A 21,613-nucleotide genomic window follows, 5' to 3' on the forward strand; every position below is an offset into this window, starting at 1 on the left:
TCTCTACCCCGTCCCCATAGCAGTGTTCAGAGGTGTAACTAGGTGCCATGGTGCCTGGAACAAGGGTATGTTTCTGCACCCCCCTCCCCTGTACTGAATTGGGGGCCTGGCCAATGTGTGGAGGCATGTTACATTTGAAAATAAAAAAAATATTTAAAAATTCTAAATTGGTGACAGGGCCCAGTTCTAGAACTTGTAAACTCAGGCCGAAAGTTCCCCGCCCCCAAGTTTAAAACAGGGTCATGGCTTCAACGGTATGTGACCACAGAATAGTACCAATTAACATTACACTGCACAGTAGTTTCCATTAATCACGTTACACCACACAGTAGAGACGCTTATACGTGTTACACCACAGAAGAGATGTTTATACATGTTATGCCACAGTAGAGTCACTTATACACGTTAGACCACAGAAGAGCCGTTTATACATGTTATGTTGCAGCTTCTAATGCAGAGAGAGGTGCTGCTGCAGCAGCAGCTGGTGCATAGAGAGGTGCTGAAGCATCAATGTAGAGAGAGGATCTGTAGCAGCTGGGGCAGAAAGGGGTGCTGCAACAGCTGGGGCAGATAGAGAGGTGTTGCAGCAGCTTGGGCATAAAGAGGTGTTGCAGCACCCGGGGCAGAGAGAGGTGCTGTAGCAGCCGGGGCAGAGAGAGGTCTGCAGCAGCCGAGGCAGAAAGTGGTGCTGCAGCAGTGAGGGCAGAGAGTGGTGTAGCAGGAGAAAAGAAACCCGTCTGCATAGCTACTCGCAGACAGATAGACATATAAAGAGGGTGGGCAGAGCTCTGGCATGTGCTGGATGTGAGTGTCTCTGGCTGTCACCACTGGCATGCCCTGTTCACCACCTAGTCTCTGAGTCGGTGTGTGCCCCATCTGTGCCCTCTAACTTTTTTTGGCACCCGGAGCTTGCGCTCCACTGGAGCCACCCTCGCTACACCCCTGGCAGTGTTATCAGCCCCAGAAAGCCCACTCTCCATATCTCTCTGCTCCCCCTCCTCCCCCCATAGCAGTGTTATCAGCCCCAGAGATCCCACTCTCCATATCTCTCTGCTCCCCCTCCTCCCCCCATAGCAGTGTTATCAGTCCCAGAGATCCCACTCTCCATGTCTCTCTGCTCCCCCCCCCCCAATAGCAGTGTTATCAGCCCCAGAGATCCCACTCTCCATGTCTCTCTGCCCCCCCCCCCAATAGCAGTGTTATCAGCTCCAGAGATCCCACTCTCCATGTCTCTCTGCTCCCCCTCCTCCCCCCATAGCAGTGTTATCAGCCCCAGAGATCCCACTCTCCATGTTTTTCTGGCCCCCCCCCCCAATAGCAGTGTTATCAGCCCCAGAGATCCCACTCTCCATGTCTCTCTGCTCCCCCTCCCCCCCCATAGCAGTGTTATCAGCCCCAGAGATCCCACTCTCCATGTCTCTCTGCTCCCCCTCCTCCCCCCATAGCAGTGTTATCAGTCCCAGAGATCCCACTCTCCATGTCTCTCTGCCACCCCCCCCCCAATAGCAGTGTTATCAGCCCCAGAGATCCCACTCTCCATGTCTCTCTGCTCCCCCTCCTCCCCAATAGCAGTGTTATCAGTCCCAGAGATCCCACTCTCCATGTCTCTCTGCTCCACCTCCTACCCCCATAGCAGTGTTATCAGTCCCAGAGATCCCACTCTCCATGTCTCTCTGCCCCCCCCCCAATAGCAGTGTTATCAGCCCCAGAGATCCCACTCTCCATGTCTCTCTGCTCCCCCTCCTCCCCAATAGCAGTGTTATCAGTCCCAGAGATCCCACTCTCCATGTCTCTTTGCCCCCTCCCCCCCATAGCAGTGTTATCAGCCCCAGAGATCCCACTCTCCATGTCTCTTTGCCCCCTCCCCCCCATAGCAGTGTTATCAGCCCCAGAGATCCCACTCTCCATGTCTCTCTGCCCCCTCCCCGCCATAGCAGTGTTATCAGCCCCAGAGATCCCACTCTCCATGTCTCTCTGCTCCCCCTCCCCCCCCATAGCAGTGTTATCAGCCCCAGAGATCCCACTCTCCATGTCTCTCTGCTCCCCCTCCTCCCCCCATAGCAGTGTTATCAGTCCCAGAGATCCCACTCTCCATGTCTCTCTGCCACCCCCCCCCAATAGCAGTGTTATCAGCCCCAGAGATCCCACTCTCCATGTCTCTCTGCTCCCCCTCCTCCCCAATAGCAGTGTTATCAGTCCCAGAGATCCCACTCTCCATGTCTCTTTGCCCCCTCCCCCCCATAGCAGTGTTATCAGCCCCAGAGATCCCACTCTCCATGTCTCTTTGCCCCCTCCCCCCCATAGCAGTGTTATCAGCCCCAGAGATCCCACTCTCCATGTCTCTCTGCCCCCTCCCCGCCATAGCAGTGTTATCAGCCCCAGAGATCCCACTCTCCATGTCTCTCTGCTCCCCCTCCCCCCCCATAGCAGTGTTATCAGCCCCAGAGATCCCACTCTCCATGTCTCTCTGCTCCCCCTCCTCCCCCCATAGCAGTGTTATCAGTCCCAGAGATCCCACTCTCCATGTCTCTCTGCCACCCCCCCCCCAATAGCAGTGTTATCAGCCCCAGAGATCCCACTCTCCATGTCTCTCTGCTCCCCCTCCTCCCCAATAGCAGTGTTATCAGTCCCAGAGATCCCACTCTCCATGTCTCTCTGCTCCACCTCCTACCCCCATAGCAGTGTTATCAGTCCCAGAGATCCCACTCTCCATGTCTCTCTGCCCCCCCCCCCCAATAGCAGTGTTATCAGCCCCAGAGATCCCACTCTCCATGTCTCTCTGCTCCCCCTCCTCCCCAATAGCAGTGTTATCAGTCCCAGAGATCCCACTCTCCATGTCTCTTTGCCCCCTCCCCCCATAGCAGTGTTATCAGCCCCAGAGATCCCACTCTCCATGTCTCTTTGCCCCCTCCCCCCCATAGCAGTGTTATCAGCCCCAGAGATCCCACTCTTCATGTCTCTCTGCCCCCTCCCCGCCATAGCAGTGTTATCAGCCCCAGAGATCCCACTCTCCATGTCTCTCTGCCCCCTCCACCCCATAGCAGTGTTATCAGCCCCAGAGATCCCACTCTCCATGTCTCTCTGCTCCACCTCCTACCCCCATAGCAGTGTTATCAGTCCCAGAGATCCCACTCTCCATGTCTCTCTGCCCCCTCCCCCCCATAGCAGTGTTATCAGCCCCAGAGATCCCGCTCTCCATGTCTCTCTGCCCCCTCCACCCCATAGCAGTGTTATCAGCCCCAGAGATCCCACTCTCCATGTCTCTCTGCTCCCCCTCCTCCTCCCATAGCAGTGTTATCAGCCCCAGAGATCCCACTCTCCATGTCTCTCTGCCCCCCCCATAGCAAAGTTATCAGCCCCATAGATCCCACTCTCCATGTCTCTCTGCCCCCCCCCCCCCCCTCGCCCCCAGTAGTATTGTCAGACCAGAAACCTCACTCACCATTAGGGTGGCCAATCCCGGGCCATTTTTTCAATCCGGGGTATCGGGATTGAAAAATGGTCAATTCCGGGATTGGCTTTTTCAATGTGTCCAGCCGCCCGCCCCGCCTCTCCTGCCCCGCACCACGCACATAACTCACCAATCTAGCGAGGCGGGTGGGTATCTTCATCAACAGTCGGCGGCGGGTGACGGCCGGCTTCCAATCAAGCGGCGCGGCGGGTGACAGGCTGGTGACTGCACGGTTTGACCTCAGAGTCACAGGTCACGCTGTGCAGGGGGAGCCGGGAGGAGAGAGCCGGGTAGCGTTGAGCATCCTGAGGATGCTCAGCGCTGCCCGGCATTAAAGGGACGCCTGATTCCTCAATCCCCGGGAATGGAGGTTCCAATCCCGGAATTGAATCCCGGTCGACGTTTGGCCTGGATTGGCCACCCTACTCACCATGTATATCTGCCCCCCACCCATAGCAGTGTTATCAGCCCCCAGAGTCCCCGCTATCCATCTCTCTCTGCCCCCTTACACCAGCTCTTGTTGCTGTAGTGTGTGATGGCTGGGGCAGGTCCATCTGTGTCCAGCAGCTCTGCCTCAAGCAGGAATTGTAACTTCAAGTAAACACACTTTCTGTCTAGGCTGAGGCTGAGCAGAGGGTGTAGTGTGGGGCGGCTTCCGTCCTGGCTAACACATCCTCGGCTCCCCGCCTCGGATCACTGCTCTCATGCAGGCCCCATCCCCATCTATGCTCATGTAGAGCTGGAAAAACTATGGAAACCATCCTGGACTCCCAAAAAGTGACAACTGAGATAGCAGGACTAGTGGCATCATTACTGGGATGCAGGCCGCTCCCAGGTGTCACCTGCCGAGAGCTGACTCCAGCATGCCGGCTCCTCATCAGTGACAGGAGCTGGGTGTTGCGCTGTAGCAGTACCTGCATCACTCGGGAGGCATTCATTATGCCGGCTGCCGGGATACCTGCTGTCGGGATACCGACGCCAGAATCCCGACACCTGATGAAATAAATTCCGACTGCCGGCTGGAATCCACACTTAGATGGTGGTCCCCGCAACCACCTGAGGGGGAATATATCCTGTCGCCACCAGGCCCAAAGTGTGGCGAGCCGGCTGCCGGGATACCGACGCCAGAATCCCGACACCTGGTGAAATAAATTCCGACTGCCGGCTGGAAACCCCACTTGGGTGGTGGTCCCCACCACCACCTGGGGGGGAATATATCCTGTCGCCACCAGCCCCAAAGCGTGGCGAGCGTACACGCTGTGCTTGCCGTCGGTATTCCAGCTGTCGGGATCCCAGCATCAGTCTCCTGACTGCCGGGATCCCGACAGCCAAGATATCATACTGAAACCCATCACTCAGCTTCTGTCACACTGTAGGAGCCAGCACTGCAGACAGTCTCCGGGGCAGTCTAGCATCGGAGTGATGAAAATGTGAGGCCACGCCCCCTTCCCACGAGGCTTCCCATGAAGCCACACACCCTTTTAAGCGGCGCACGCATGGAGTTTTCACCTGCAATGGGTGTCACCAAGGCTAGTGACGCCGCTGAGCAGGACCATATAATGTAGAAGGCTGTTAGAGGCCATAAGGAAAGTACTGGAGGTTTTACAAAGTTGTCAAATGCTAGTTTTTACTTTTTACACTTTGTCTTATGGCTGAAAAATGATAGCTAGTAAGTGTTTTTGATCAAATGAACATCTTTCATCATTTCTGGGGGACAGAAAAATGTCTATAGTAATTTCTCAGCTGTTTCTATACAAGTTTTTAAAAAGTTTAAACAAATACTTTTACCCCTTATCTGCAAGTTCAAAACTCCATTTCTCATCAATGCAACACCTCCACTTACCTGCCCCACATCATTTAACCCATTACTGAGCTTTTTAGAGAAATTCCACTGAAAAATGACATGTCTTTCTTTATTGACTAAATTATGGTATTTAAGCCATTCCAAGTGAATGATTATTCATTGGGAGGGGTGTACCAAGGTTCTGCACCATTTTTACCTTAAAATACAGATATTCCCTGTCTTTTCTCCTGCTCTAGGGGGTGCACACAACAAAACATGAATTTCCTCTGAAAATTGGAATTGAATTGCAAATGTAATTCAAGATGCGAATTTAGGGCCCGATTTAGACCTGATCACTCGTCTGCGAATTTGCAGAGGTTTGCAATCACATAGTCGTCGGCAAACAGAGTGAATACCCACCCCGTGCAAGTCTGGGTACGCCTTGTGCAGGGCCGAAACTAGGATTTTCGTCACCCGTCAGTAATTTGGACACACACACACACACACACACACACACACAGGGGATACTACTGGACAATATTCCCCTTTGTGCCTCAAATACCCTATGCGTCACATGCCCCGCCAGCGTGTTCAATTACATGCTCCTCTGTGTGTCCCCATACATTGCACTATATCATAACACTTCATCACTGCGCTACTCCCCTATCCACTGCACTACATCACTATACTACATCCCCTACACGCTGAACTACATCACTACACTACATGCCCCTATGCACTTCACTACATACCCTATATGCTACACTACATCAGTACACTACATCCCCTTATATGCTACACCACATCAGTGCACTACATGCCCCTATATACTGCAATACATGACCACACTACATACCCTATATGGTACACTACATCACTGCACTACACCCCCCTATAAGCTACACCAAATCCCCCCATCTGGGAGGCAAAGCGTAGGTTGATACTGCTAACTGGGTGCACAGTGCGCTTCTATAGTAACTTGTACGGTGCACCGCATGCTAGTCGCAGCACTGCATGGCAAAGAAGAGAGTTTAAGACACTAGCCAACATGGGAGAGATCCCAGGTACTGGAGCTCACCCGCACAGCATCGGAGCCAGCTGCGGGCAGACAGGTGGGTCAGATACATTGCCCTGGGAGCTGTCTGCTGTCTCACTGGAGCAGCACAGCACTGCCGGTAAAAAAATGAAACAATAAAAACCTGTTCCTCTGTAACTCCTTGGCGCTCCCTCAAATCCTGCACCCGGGGCGCATGCCCCCTTAGCCGCCCCCCCCCCCCCCCCCCCTAGTTACTGCCCTGCCTTGTGCAAATGCCGGTCAGCTGCAAATCCATTCGCAACTCACCATCAAATGTTTTTTCCAGTGTGTGCAGTCTGTGCGTAGCCCAGAACCTACTCCTACAGTGTGATAGAAACAGGCTGTTCGGGGCCGGAGCTGACATCACACACCCTCCCTGAAAACGCTTGGGAACGCCTGCGTGTTTCCTGTCACTCCCAGTAAACTGCCAGTTACCACCCCAAAACGTCAGCTTCCTGTTAATCACCTTGCGTACGCCTAGCGAACAAAAAATTGATGGATTCTTTCACAGTTTGCCCTCGCACATGCGCATTATGATCCGTACGCATGCGCTGTCGATCGATAATCGTCCGTCTTGCGAAATTGCACAACAGCGATCAGGTCTGAATCGGGCCTTTAGTTTAAAACAATTAGAAGGATTTAGGAGATATTTTAAACTACTGCCTAGAGATTATATGCAAATGAGCAACTGTATTATAGCATAATTGCTGAGAAGTCCATACAAGATACAGTAGTTCTTTGGATCAATGTAAAGTAACTACATTTAAAGAGTAAAGGTCTATGTATTAACAGGAGAAAAGTTTGTTAAATAGGGCTTCTCTCTATTTAACTACAGTACTTATATTAAAATAAGTTTTTCTTTATATATACTGTATATTTTTTATTCCTATTTTATTTTTTTAATGATACTGGAAGGCCAATTCCAGGCTTCCAGTACAGCGCACATGCGCAGGTGAAAGCCAGGTCACGCATACGCAAAATTGACCTAGACTGGCCAATGAAGCGGTATGAGAACTATTACCATTGACAGACAGCATCATCCGCAAAAGATAACTCATGTGAATAATGAAAGACCGCTCTTGATTGTCTGCCTGTCTATAAAGTAAGTGGCTTTGCCAATCTTATCTTAATGGATTTGTGTTGGGGTACAGATAAGACTATAGATTTGTAAAGGTCACACAGTTCTTTTGTATTTTTTTTTTTTTTTACTTTGTACCCACTGGCCAGGGGTATCTGAATGATAGGTCGACCCCATATGATTGAAATGCATTATGTCGATATGGTCAAAAGGTTGACATGTGACAGGTCAACAGTGCTTGAGGTTGTCATGCTCAAAGGTCAACAGGTTCACACGGTCGACGTGACAATGGTCGACACATTTTTATTTAGTTAGTTTTTTTTTACTATTTCATACTTTACCAACCATGTGGACTACGGAATAACCTGTGCCATGTGCAGCAGTGGCAGAGCAAGGAACCTTGCCCGAAGCATGGCGAAGGTACATCTTTCCACTAATTCGGCTATATACACCCCAAAAAATCAAAACCTGTGTTGACTATTTTTTTGTGTGTGTTGACCTTTTCACTGTATCAACCTTTTGTGCCTATTGACCTTTCCAGGCGTCTACCTGTTCCATGTTGGCCAATTCAGCCGGTCGACCTTTTGACCATGTCGACTATATGGGGTCGACCTACTGACTGTCGACCTAATACTTATTGACCTAATGATCCACAATCCTGGCCAGAGGACCATAATTGAGCCAATGTGACTTAGCGTTGGCCAAGGAATCCCTAGGAGCAGGGGAATCGGGACCCCCATGACTTTGAGCAATGGCCCTCATTCCGAGTTGTTCTCTCGCTAGCTGCTTTTAGCAGCATTGCACACGCTAGGCCGCCGCCCTCTGGGAGTGTATCTTAGCTTAGCAGAATTGCGAACGAAAGATTAGCAGAACTGCTACTAAATAATTCTTTGCAGTTTCTGAGTAGCTCCAGACCTACTCACAGATTGCGATCAGCTCAGTCCGTTTAGTTCCTGGTTTGACGTCACAAACACGCCTTGCGTTCGGCCAGCCACTCCCCTGTTTCTCCAGACACTCCCGCGTTTTTCCCTGACACGCCTGCGTTTTTTTGCAAACGCCGGGAAAACGCTGAGTTGCCGCCCAGAAACGCCCCTTTTCTGTCAATCATTTACTGAACAACAGTGCGACTGAAAAGCGCCGCAGAAGCCACAGCAAGTCTGCTAAGTTTTGTGTTAAATAACTAAGCACATGCGCCCTGCGTGCCTTGCGCATGCGCAAATTGCAACAAATCGCAGCATAGCGAAAATGGGCAACGAGCGAACAACTCGGAATGACCCCCAATGACAGCCAAAATAGCTGTGTTTTCAGGAATTTTGCCCATAACATTCACCTATTTTTGGGGACTTTCTTATCAGCAGGCCAGTATGCAGATTGTGCCAACGCAAGTTAAAGTTTTCATTGATTTGTATTTTCCAAGTAAATTAAATCAGGATGGCGATTTTCAGTGGGTTACATTCACAGATGCAGTTTCACAGTGATTTGATGTTGATAAAATAAACGCATTCCATTAAATTCCCCACAGGTCCATTGATCACATCCAACTGGTACTTGCAGCACCCTGTCTATCAAGTGTTTAGTTTTCATGTGTGGTCACAGGTGTATCTATGAATTAACTATTCAAGCGGTGACATCTACTGTATGCATGTTGGGAATACCTAATCTACAAGCACCAAACTAGATGTACATGGCATATAAATATGTTGTCAAACGCACGTTACGTTGTCTGCATAGCAAAAAGACATGAATTGACTCCCAAGGTCTTAATATTTGGAGCATTTTGGCAGCTTTTACGAACAGGGGTTGGAGTGGCAAAACAATTACATACTGCAGAGCATCGCAGTCCACGCAGCTGCCAGTAATTATCCTAATTTCATAAAGCTTTGTGCACTTCTATCCAGCTACACACCTTGTAATATTAAGCATGGCACACGGCTATTCATAATAAACAGACACAGCATGCCCTGGCAACGCAGAAGGGATAAGGGGCTAACACATGCATAAGCCCACTCGGCAGCCTACACACACGCAAAGAACTGTCTAGGCCGGCAACTCATCGCAACATGATCTCTAAGAATAAAAACGCAACACAAAAGAGGTAATGTATTTGGTGCACTGTTATTGTGCATGATTGCTGAAATGATTATATATTTACTAATGTATGCTTCTTTTCTGCTTTAAATTATAAATGTACATTATTTAAAAATACTGTATGGTGCAATTATGTAACACGGAAAACTCAATTGCAGCAGTGACTGTTTACCATGCCGGAACCGTTTTAGTTACTGCTGGGATTTTCATAATGTGAAGTACTGTAGTAACATCATTTAGCTTTGCAAAATGACTGTATATTATGTTTTTTTCTATTGCGTGGTCATGGGCTGTTTAAGAGAGGAAGGGGCCCAAGTGCAGTATCTGTGTGGGCCCATACTCTCTCATGGGCAGATGTCAGTACCCACTGCTCTGTGACAGGGCCTCCTGCGCAGGTCTCAGAAAACTTGGCTATCGTGCTATGGGGGTCATTCTGAGTTGATCGCTAGCTGCCGTTGTTCGCTGCGTAGCGATCAGTGAAAAAAAGGCTAATCTGCGCATGCGTATGCGCTGCAATGCACATGCGTGTTGATTGGGTACAAAGTCCATTGTGGTTTAGCACTGGTTCTAGCGACGATTCCAATCGCACAGACGGCCGCAAGGTGATTGACAGAAAGAGGGAGTTTCTGGGTGTCAACTGACCGTTTTCAGGGAGTGCTTAGAAAAACGCAGGCGTGTCAGGGAAAATGCAGGCGTGGCTGAGCGTTTGCTGGGCGGGTGTGTGACAGCAAAAGCCGTTCCTCCGTCATTAGAATCAACGCACAGGATAAGTAACTACAGGGCTGGTCTTGTTTTGCACAAAATGTGTTTGCAGGCGCTCTGCTGCACAGGCGTTCGCACTTCTGCAAAGTGAAAATACACTCCCCGGTGGGCGGCGACAATGCGTTTGCACGGCTGCTAAAAACTGCTAGCGAGCGTTCAACTCAGAATTACCCCCTATGTTACTGGGAGGGGTGCCAACAGCTGTGCCTGGCATCAGTAATGGGAGGGGGCGTGGCCAACTCAGGGAGTTGTGGCCAGGTCCCATCTTTAGAAAGGAAACTAAATGACCTTTTATGTGCACCCACGAAGTGCCAACGTGCTGCATATGGGGGGCGCCATTGGCAGATTCGGTGGGCGGGGAAAGTGTGAGCGCTTACCCACAACATGCAGGAAGAGAGAGGACTGACTTCTTTTGAAGCAGCCTCTCACCCCAGCCCAGTGCACAGCAGCGTGTGCTGAGCTTGTGGAGAGAGGCTGCTGCAGAAGTGCAGAAGCAGTCTCTTCTAAGTCACAGCTTGCAGTGGCTCTGCCTGCAAGGGAAGGGGGGGGGGGGGGAGCAGCAACGGAACCTGGGCCCCTCCAACAGGCCCGGCCTGGGTAAATAGTGACCCGACATCCGCCCCCCTTTCTCGTCGCCACTGGTTCCTGGTGCGCATGGGCAAATTTCCAGGAAATTGGTAGCCATTGTCCCAGTTATTTCTGCAGTGCAGACATCAGAATTTGGAGGGGTGAGTATAATATATTGGTGCATGGCCCTGCGCCCATTATAATAGGATTTTAATACCTACCGGTAAATCCTTTTCTCTTAGTCCGTAGAGGATGCTGGGGACACATCAAGAACCATGTGGTATAGACGGGATCCGCAGGAGACATGGGCACTTTAAGACTTTGAATGGGTGTGAACTGGCTCCTCCCTCTATGCCCCTCCTCCAGACTCCAGTTATAGGAACTGTGCCCAGGGAGACGGACATTTCGAGGAAAGGATTTATTGTTAAACCATGGTGAGCATCTTACCAGCTCACACCTCAAGCATGCCGTAGAACGTGGCATTCCACAGAATACAAGCCAACGGCATGAACAATTGCAGCACCTGAGCTGACAAGAAACGTAACACAACATGTGTGTAACCACAAATAATCACTGCAGATATAGTATGCACTGGGACGGGCGCCCAGCATCCTCTACGGACTAAGAGAAAAGGATTTACCGGTAGGTATTAAAATCCTATTTTCTCATACATCCTAGAGGATGCTGGGGACACATCAAGAACTATGGGGTTTATACCAAAGCTCTAGAATGGGCAAGAGAGTGTGGACGACTCTGCAGTACCGAATGACCAAACATGAGGTCAACCTCGGACAAGGTATTAAACTGTATTATTTAGCCAAATTGTTTGCTAAAAGGCTGCTCGGCAAAGTTGCAATGCCGAGACTCCCCGGTCAACCGCCCCGGACGAGCCCACCTTTCTAGTAGAATGGGCCTTCACCTATTTCGGTAACGGCAATCCTGCCGTAAGATGAGCATGCTAAATCATACCACAGATCCAGCGCTCAACGGTCTGCTTGGAAGCAGGACCCTCAATCTTTTTGGAAGCAAACAGGCCAAACAGAGCCTGTGTTCCTAAACGGAGCCGTCTTGGCGACATAAAGTTTCAAAACTCCAACCACATACAGAGACTTCGACTCAACGAAGGCGTCGGTAGTCACAGGCACCACCATAGGTTGGTACCTGTGGAAAGAAGAAAACCACCTTCGGTAGAAATTGTTGACGAGTTTCCAACTCTGCTCTATCTTCATGGAAGATCAAATAAGGTCTCCTGTGAGACCAGGTCCCTAACTCAGACACTCGCCTTGCGTATGCCAAGGCCAACCTGACGACCGCTTTCCAAGTGAGGAACTTCACTCCTCCTTACTTAAAGGTTCAAACCAATGTGATTGAAGGAACTGCAATACCCCATTAAGATCCCATGGTGCCACTGGGACACAAATGGAGGTTGGATGTGCAACACGCTCTTCACGACAGTCTGAACTTCTGGAAGGGAGTCCAATTTATTCTAAAAGAAACCCGCTAAGGCCGATTTTAATTGAGCCCAAGTTTAGGCCCGCATCCACACCTGCTTGTAGAAAATGGAGAAAACATCCTAGCTGAAAACTCTGCCGTAGGAGCCTTCTTGGATTCACACCAAGTTAAACTTATTTTCTCCAAATACGGTAGTAATGTTTAGACGTTCCCCCTTTTCTAGCCCGAATAAGTGTGGAGAACTAATTCCGTGGGAATACCCTTACGGACTAGGATTTGGCGGTCAATCACCATGTCGTCAACCGTAGCCGCGGTAAGTCCTAATACTCGCACGGCCCCTGCCGCAACAGGTCCTTGCGCAAAGGAAAAAACCAGGGATCTCCTATGAGTAATTCCTGGGATCTGGATACCAAGCTCTCCTTGGCCAGTCTGGGACCATGAGGCTCGCTCGAATTCCCTTTTATGATCCCAGAACTTTTGGAATGAGAGAAAACGTAGGGAATACATACACCGACTGAAAACACCCACGGTGCCACCAGTGCATTCCTTGTTCCTGTTTGAGGGCCCCTTGACCTGGAACTCTGAAGCTTCTTGTTAAGACGAGATGTCATCATTCCTACTTGAGGAAATCCCAACGACATGTCACCTCTTCGAGGACTACTTGGTGGAGGTCTCCCCTCCTCTGGATGGAGATCGTGTATGATGAGGAAGTCTGCTACTCAGTTGTCCACTCTTGGAACGAACATCGCCGACAGAGCGCTTGTATGTTTTTGCCATTGCTGTTCTGCTTTTCACCTGTAGAAAACCGTTGCTACATAAACTCTAGACCGTTTATGTGGTGACAAGTTTCCTAACTTGACCATCTTCCTTTGAAGTTTTCCACCCTGTGTGACTGCCCCCCCCCCCCCCCCCCCCGCCTCGGAGGCTTGCATCCGTGGTCGCTAGGATCCAGTCCTGGATCTCGAACCTGCGCCCCCCTAGGAGGTGAGAACTGCGCAGCCACCACAGGAATGAGATTCTGGTCTTGGAAGACAGGATTATCCTCCGGTGTAAGTGTAGGTGGGAACCGGACCACTTGTCCAACAAGCCCCACCGGAACACCCTGGCATGGAACCTGCCAAACTGAGTGGCCTCGTAGGCCGCAACCATCTTTTCCAGCAACCAAATGTATTGATGAATCGACACTCTTGCTGGTCTCGGAATTTGTTGAAGAACTGTCAGAGAGAGTGCAATGTTTTGTACCAAATGGTTCCTAGACTTCGCCGTTATCAGGAGACTCCTTACTAGCGACAGAGAACCATCATTACCGCCATCACCCTAGTGAAAATCCTTGGAGCCGTGGACAGACCAAACGGCAACGTCTGAAATTGGTAATGACAACCCTGAATTGCAAACCTCAGGTAAGCCTAATGAGGAAAATTTAATTAGGCCCCCGTTATGTCTACTGAGACCATGAAAAAAAACTCTTTTTCCAGATTGGAAATCACTGCCCTGAGAGATTCCATCTTGGATTTGAATTTCTTTAAGTAGAAATTGAGGGATTTCAGATTTAGGATTGGTCTGACCGAGCCGTCTGGCTTCGGGACCACGAAGAGGCTTGAATAAAAGCCTTCTTCCTGTTGTGACAGGGGAAACCAGGCCAATGACCTGATCCTGATACAACCTTTGTATTGCGTCACATACTACCTTCCCGTCCGGAGGAGAATCGGTAATTTGAAAAATTGGTGAGGGGAAACGTCTGGAAACTCCAGTATGTACCCTTGTGACACTGTTCGTAAAAACTCCCGGGTCCAGGTCCGTTCCAGGACTGACTGAAGAGTTTTAGACATGGCCTCACCAGTGTGGGCTCCCGCAAGAGAGTCCCAGCGTCATGCGGTGGATGTGGCAGAAAATAGAGAATGATCTCATCTCCTGTGATCTTGAAGAGGTTGCGGACCTCTTCCCTTTTCTCCTTCCTCTACCCGCAAAGAAAGAGGAATCTGTATCTATTGGGCCGAAATTACTGCATCCGACTATGATGTGTCATCATCCGTAGTGAGGGAACATAGGGCAAGAAGGCGGACTTACCAGCGGCAGCTGTCGAGATCAAATTAACTAGGCCGTCACCAAACCAGGCTTCACCGTCATAGGGAAGAGACTCCCCTTCTTCTCGGAGTCCGCATCAGCATTGCATTGGTGAATCCACAACGCCCTCCTAGCCGAGACCGCCATGGAATTGGCCCGTGAACCCAAGAGTCCTATATCCCTTGCAGTCGCACGAAAGTATGCTGCAGTGTTCCTGATATGACCCAAAATAAGGAGTATCCCACCTCTCCCCAGGGTATCTACATCGGATGACAAGGTACCCGACCATATTTGAATACTACTAGTCCCCCATGCGCATGTAATGGCAGGACTAACTAACGTAGTCGTGGACACATAACTAGAATATAACGTAGCTTCCTGCATACGATCCACTGGATTTGTGACAGGGCCCCGTGCAGAACAGGGGGCGACTCCCACTTTATTCTATCCGCGGCGGGAAAAAGAAATAAACAATCAGAATCCTCATGAGGATTTGAAACCATCTTGTCAGGGCTGACCCAGACTTTCTCACATAGAGCTCTCAGCATATGAGAAGGAGGCATGATACCTCAGCTTTCATTATTATATATATAAATACATATCCACACATAGACCCTTCTGTCAGGAACAGCCAGAGTCCTCAGTGACGTCTTTAATGTGCACTACTCATGTACTGACTGCTCTTTTCTTTTTTTTCTTTTTTTTTTAGCGGAACTAATCAGGAAACATTATGGTCGACATAGGAAACAGTATCCGTGTCGATATCAGGGAGTAGTAACTGGGCAAAATAACATTTTTACGACCCCGAGGGGTCTGCGGGAAATATAGCTATGAACATGACATCCATAGATATTTTTACGTCTGTGTCTGGGACACAGATTTATGCAACCTTACTATATATATATATATATATATATATATACACATACATGTATGCATCATGCAATTTTTTGCCCAGTCAGATTTATGCAACCTTACTATATATATATATATATATATATATATATATATATATATACTTACATGTATGCATCATGCAATTTTTTGCCCAGTCAGATATTGGTGGTGCCGACAGGGCCACCCACACACATCTGTGTCCCCCATATAGTTTTCTCTTGGGAAACACATTCATCTACCGACATGTTGACACACATGTACCAAGTACCATCAGGAGTCGGCGGTGCCTACTTTGTGGGAAGAGCACTCAGCCTCAGACATGCCGACATACGTGTACCAAACACCCACCGACATTACACTGGGCTATAGGGGACATACCCACAGTAAGTCTGTCAGGTAGACACAGAGGGAGTTTGCCAGCTCACAACCCAGCGCTCAATCCCGGATCTGAAACCCTTATATAATGCCTCAGACCTGTAGCGCTTTTATAATTAACTTATATTGCACCAAATCAACTGTGCCCCCCCCCCCTGTTTTTCACCCTGTTATATGTACAGTAATGTGAGGAAGGACTAGCGTCTCTACAGCTCTTGGAGAGAAAATGGCGCTGATGTGAGCTGTGAGGGCTAAGCCCCGCCCCCTTAATGGCGCGCTTCAGCCCCGGTATTTTCTTAAAATATTTATTCTGGCGGGGGTCTGGAATTAAATTAAATCACTCTCTGCCAGTCTGATATGAGGTCTATATGCTGCCCAGGGCGCCCCCCCTGCGCCCTGCACCCTGTAGTGCCGCTGTGTGTGGGAGCATGGCGCGCAGCTTGCGATCGCTGTGCGGTACCTCAAAGCCGTCACTGAAGTCTTCTGATCTTCTTCTACTCACCTGTCTTCTGACTTCTGGCTCTGCAACGGGGGTGACGGCCGGCTCTAGGAATGAGCCCCTAGGCGTACCTAGTGTTCCAAACCCTCAGGAGCTAATGGTGTCCTGCAGCCAAAGAAGCAGAGCCTTTAAACTCACAGAAGTAGGTCTGACTTCTCTCCCCTAAGTCCCACGATGCAGGGAGACTGTTGCCAGCAGTTCTCCCTGAAAATAAAAAAAACTAACATAAGTCTTTTCCGAGAAACTCAGTAGAGCTCCTCAGTGTGCATCCAGTCTGCCTGGGCACAGATTCTAAACTGGAGTCTGGAGGAGGGGCATAGAGGTAGGAGCCAGTTCACACCCATTCAAAGACTTAAAGTCTTAAAGTCTCCTGCGGATCCCGTCTATACCCCATGGTTCTTGATGTGTCCCCAGCATCCTCTAGGACGTATGAGAAATATACATGACTGTGAGTGTACTGTATATGACTGTACTGGGTATGGCCGGCATAAAATCTCCTGGAGGTTGTTCAGTGTAAGGTTTGCAATGAAGTGTAAGAGACTTAGGGGTAATTCAGATCTGATCACTGCTGTGATCAGATCTGAATGCGCAGGCACGTCACACAGCTGCAAAGCGGATCGCCGGTCAGCGACCGGTTTGTGCGAAGGATCCATTCACACTGGCGTTCGCAAGGAGATTGACAGGAAGAGGGCGTTTGTGGGTGTCAACTGACAGTTTTCAGGGAGTGTTTGGAAAAACGCAGACGTGTCCATGCGTTTGCAGGGAGGGTGTCTGACGTCAAATTCAGTCCTGAACAGCCTTATGTGATCGCAGCGGCTGAGTAAGTCCTGGGCTGCGCAGAGACAGCACAAAATCAATTTGTGCAGCTCTGCTACACGTGTTCGCACACTCGCACATCCAGAATACACTCCCCCTGTAGGTGGCGACTATCCGAACGCAGGGCTGCAAATATCGCTGCCCAGCAATCAGGTCTGCATTACCCCCATGGTTAGAGCAGACTTCATTGTAATGGGCTGAACTAAGAGACTGCACACACTATTACCAACGATGAGGTGCTTCCTTAACTACTTATCAAATCAATTCTTCTACTTGTATCCAGCATTCTTATTAGTTTGTACATTTGCTGAATAAGTGGAACTAATACACTGGTGCATTGTTACACTATAATTTGAAAAGAATTTCATGTAAAAAAATTGTACAATACAAAGAAATATCCAAGCCCCAAGCATATTAATGGTAGTAATAGATGTAAACTTACCCGGACAATACTCCAAGGACTAGGTTGAGGACAAAGAAAGATCCGATGATAATGAGAGGAATGAAGTATAGCCAGTTCCAGGTGGCTCCTAAGGCATCATTGGTCTACAAAGCATCAACAAGAGGAAATGAGTGGATTTATTATACACTGTAATCATTTGTCATGTCAGTAACTGATTTTGGAAACGATTGGACGGTAAAAGTTTGAAAGAGGAAAGAGAACTTAGTGCTGGAGAAGAAGAGACAAGATTAAGGTTGTACCATTGCAACACCAATTACATGTTGCATTCTCTAAACCAAGCAGATGCCGATCTCTCCAGAACCAATATCTGCCCCCCTTACCAGTGTCTTCCATGCCAACTTCTGTCAAAAACAGCAATCTGTATTTTTTAAATATGGAGTTTAGAACTCCATTCACTGCAGACATTGTGTATATCTGTGCAGAAGCATACTGTACCTGTTCTCACTGGCCCTTTCTACTAGTCACACAACCTACTCTTCATATAATATCAGTCAATTAGGATTTGGAATAAGCATCAATGTGATTTGTATTCATTTTTAGAGACCTACTTGTGAAGCTACACAATAAAATGGCATCCACTGCATAGTGTGTCGTCGTTATAGGCTCATGGGGACTTTCCTCACTATTGCTGGGCAGATGTTGCGATGCATCAAACTATGGGACCAATGCAGAGAGGAACACAAGTCAGCTGCAATTGCTCCCACATTGCGTGCACAGAACTAAAGGCGTAAGCAGGACTGCAAGCATCTTTGCAAGCAAACTGTCCCTAACTATCTGCATGCTTTCAGTGCTGTCATCATTATCAGTGTACACTTGCTCCAGTCCTGTCCTCGGTGCAAAATATACATCTGAAAATGGTCATAATTATGCTTCCATCCATCACTGCATAACCTAGAATTCCTTCAACAGGCCCTCACTGACACTGGCCGACGAGAATGCCCCATTATAGCCTATTTACGCCCCTTATTTACGCCCCTCCAGTCACATAAGGACATGCAATGCGTACACAGGTCTATACAATTACAGCCAGCGGCAGCCCTCACTTAATGTGGATTTCTGTACACCTCCTTCTGAGGCTCAAACACAAATTGCAGTAAGTTTCACATTCTGCCCTTATTGCGGTTTCTGTGAACACGCTAAGCCATAGCTCCAGGTACTTATCCCAGAATGTACGGGTTAATGTATGTTAGCGGCAGATTTGCCATTTGAGAAAAAGGGCTTGTAATTGAATATTTCTAAACGTAAAAGTCCGAGACTAAAGGCCATTTCCCTCTGTAAGATATTGTAGCAAATTGAATCCGGCCTATGTGTGTTCAAGCCACAGGAAGAAGACTTTACCTTAGGAGACTTGATGGCTCAATGGTCAGATATTTGGTAGAAAGCAGAAACTGAGCATTATTTTTAAGGTTTTCTAAGACAATCAGATCTTTGTGACTAGGCAAATGAGTTTGAAACTTACATTCACTATTTGCACCAACCTGTAGGGGGTGGAACTCCCTGTTTTGGTGAAAATCAATAGTTTGTTATTACTTCCTGCTTTGTGCTGTGATGTGCCTACGTAGGTTTGCAGAATTGTGTTGTGTAAGCAAATTAAAAAATTAGTTTTTATTTTGCAGACAGTTCTAATAAACTCCAAGGGGCAGATGCTGAGCAGATTTATGGGTCTATTTAAGACCATTCGAATTTTGGCCCTGAAAAGTATAATAAGAATTTACTCACCGGTAATTCTATTTCTCGTAGTCCGTAGTGGATGCTGGGAACTCCGTAAGGACCATGGGGAATAGACGGGCTCCGCAGGAGACTGGGCACTCTAAGAAAGAATTAGGACTACTGGTGTGCACTGGCTCCTCCCTCTATGCCCCTCCTCCAGACCTCAGTTAGGGAAACTGTGCCCGGAAGAGCTGACACTACAAGGAAAGGATTTGGAATCCCGGGTAAGACTCATACCAGCCACACCAATCACACCGTACAACCATGGCCGGATTAACAATGGGGCGGATGGAGCTGCAGCTCCAGGCCCCCCATTGCAAATAGGCCCACAGGAGTGACAGCAGTGACAGGAATAATCTCTTTCCTGTCACAGACTGCCAGCGCCCATGCTCTCTCCCGTGCATCTCCTCCTCTGGCTCCAGCACTCACCTGAGATCCGTGCAGGCAGTGTGGTAGCCGCCCCTCCCCTCCAGTCTCTCCTTCACTCAGGGCCCTGAGCCTGTCACTTACAGGCCCAAGATCCGCCCCCAGACTGTACGGGGAGCTGCTGCTGATGCAGGAAGCCTGGTAAGTTTAATGGCTTCTTGTTTAATGGAATCAACAGTGTGTGTGTACAGCATGTGTGGTGTGTGTGTCTACTCCATGTGCGTGTACTGTGTGTGTGTGTGTGTATACTGTGTGTGTACTGTACATTGTGTATACTGTACGTGTGTACTGTATACAGTATGTGTGTGTACTGTATGTGTGCTGAATGTATGTATACTATATGTGTGTAGTGTGTACTGTGTGTATATATCTATGTGTGTGTGTGTGTGTGTGTGTGTGTGTGTGTGTACTTTGTGGGGGTGTACTGTGTGTGTATAGTGTGTACTGTGTGTCTGTATATGTGGGGGGGGGTGTACTTTATGTGTGTGTAGTTTGCACTTGTGAGTGTACTGTATGTGGTGGTGTGTGTGAGTGTGTATATATATATATATAAATATATATATATATATATATATATATATATATATAAACACACACACACACAAACACTGTTCCCCCGTTGCCCTGACGCTGTTCCCCCAGATGTACCCTGTCACTAGGCAACGGACGGCGCGGAGGTGATCATGTCATAGCCGGCGGACGAAGACGTGGCACTCGACTCACCGTGTGCTGGTGGCAGTAATTCCTACTTACTTAAGGTAAGCTTCTCACTATAGTCTTGTTGTATGCCACCTTGAAGAAGGGGCGTGTGAGCCCTGAAACGTCAGTGGTGCATTTTTTACAAATTATTTAAATACAGTTTTGACTTTTTTCATTAAGCCTCTGGAGTGCCGCTGTTTGTTTCCCCTAGCAACGGGGGAACAGTGTTTGTGTATACCATTCATACTGAGGGCACCGGAGCAGATATATATATTAGTCCATGTGAATGAACTAGCACTCTTTGCTGGAATCCTTATATGCAGGGTGCCATCACTGAGCAGTTAATGTGTAATGTGTCGAATAAACTGCGGCACTCCAAGTAGATGTAGAAAATCTTTAGTGGCAAAGTATCATTACATCAGAGTCATGTGGCTTATGTTTCGGTGCCACTCAAGCAACTTTCTCAAAGCAGACAAAAGATGTCTGCTCTGGAGTGGGGCTGTCACTTCCCTCCTCACGATGTATAAGAACCATGCGGCACTCAGTGGACTTGGTGAAAAAAATAGTGCTTTAGTGTGGCAACAATGCAATTAGGGCATAGCTTGCCAACGTTTCAGTGCCGCACAGGGCGCTTTTTTCAGGGCTCTATGCTGTAGAACAAACAGCATAGAGCCTTGAAAAAAGCACCCTGCATGGACCCCACATGCTCCCGTCCAGCGTGGAGTGTTGTCATGACAACACGCGCACTGGGGGGAGGGACGTCATTGGCCGGGAACTCAGGGAGCGGCCCTGGAAGTCTCCTGGAGCAGATGCCGCAGGGAGGATGCCTTTTCACTGGCGGACTTCTCACCTTTATAGGTAGGCACCTTTTTCTTAATTTTGTTCACATCACGCCCATTTACGCAGACCACTCCCCCACACCACTGGTCATTCCCGCACACAGGGCCGTAAATACGTGTGTGCAAAGTGGGCTTGGCACACAGCGCAGTTGCCCTGAGGGCACACGGCCAGCGGCATGTAATGAGTCAAATTGACTCATTACATGCCGCCTCTGCTGTGTGCGCCGGGCAGCGGACAAGGAGGAGGAGGGAGGGGGAGCAGGGAGCCGCAGCAGCGCTATTTCATTGGTAGTAAGCGCCGCTGCAGCATCCCCCTCTCCTTCTGTATTGGCTGCCCGGCGCTGCTGTGGATGCTGGGATGCGGTTCCTTCATCCCAGCATCCACAGCAGCGCCAGGCAGCCAATACGGAAGAAGAGGGGGATGCTGCAGCGGCTCTTACTACCAATGACATAGCGCTGCTGCGGCTCCCCCTCCCTCCTCCTCCTTCTCACCTGCCTGCACCGAGGGAGCAGCCAGCACGAGGAGCCTGTCAGCGGGGAGAAGGTAAGTCTCTCTCTCTCTCTCTCTC

The 21,613-nt window shown here is 49.0% G+C and overlaps 1 protein-coding gene across 9 annotated transcripts in view; it reads right to left on the minus strand.

The window, feature by feature from the left end:
* Window positions 1-21,613, minus strand: part of CACNA1E (calcium voltage-gated channel subunit alpha1 E) — a 1,569,892-nt gene that overhangs the window by 190,264 nt on the left and 1,358,015 nt on the right. For all 9 annotated transcript variants that reach the window (XM_063939782.1, XM_063939783.1, XM_063939786.1 and 6 more), the window contains one exon: window positions 17,350-17,453. In XM_063939782.1, the coding sequence (XP_063795852.1) occupies window positions 17,350-17,453 (104 nt within the window). The remainder of the gene's footprint in view (window positions 1-17,349; window positions 17,454-21,613) is intronic.

This window comes from Pseudophryne corroboree, chromosome 9, assembly GCF_028390025.1.
Source record: "Pseudophryne corroboree isolate aPseCor3 chromosome 9, aPseCor3.hap2, whole genome shotgun sequence".
Classification (NCBI taxonomy): Eukaryota; Metazoa; Chordata; class Amphibia; order Anura; family Myobatrachidae; genus Pseudophryne; species Pseudophryne corroboree.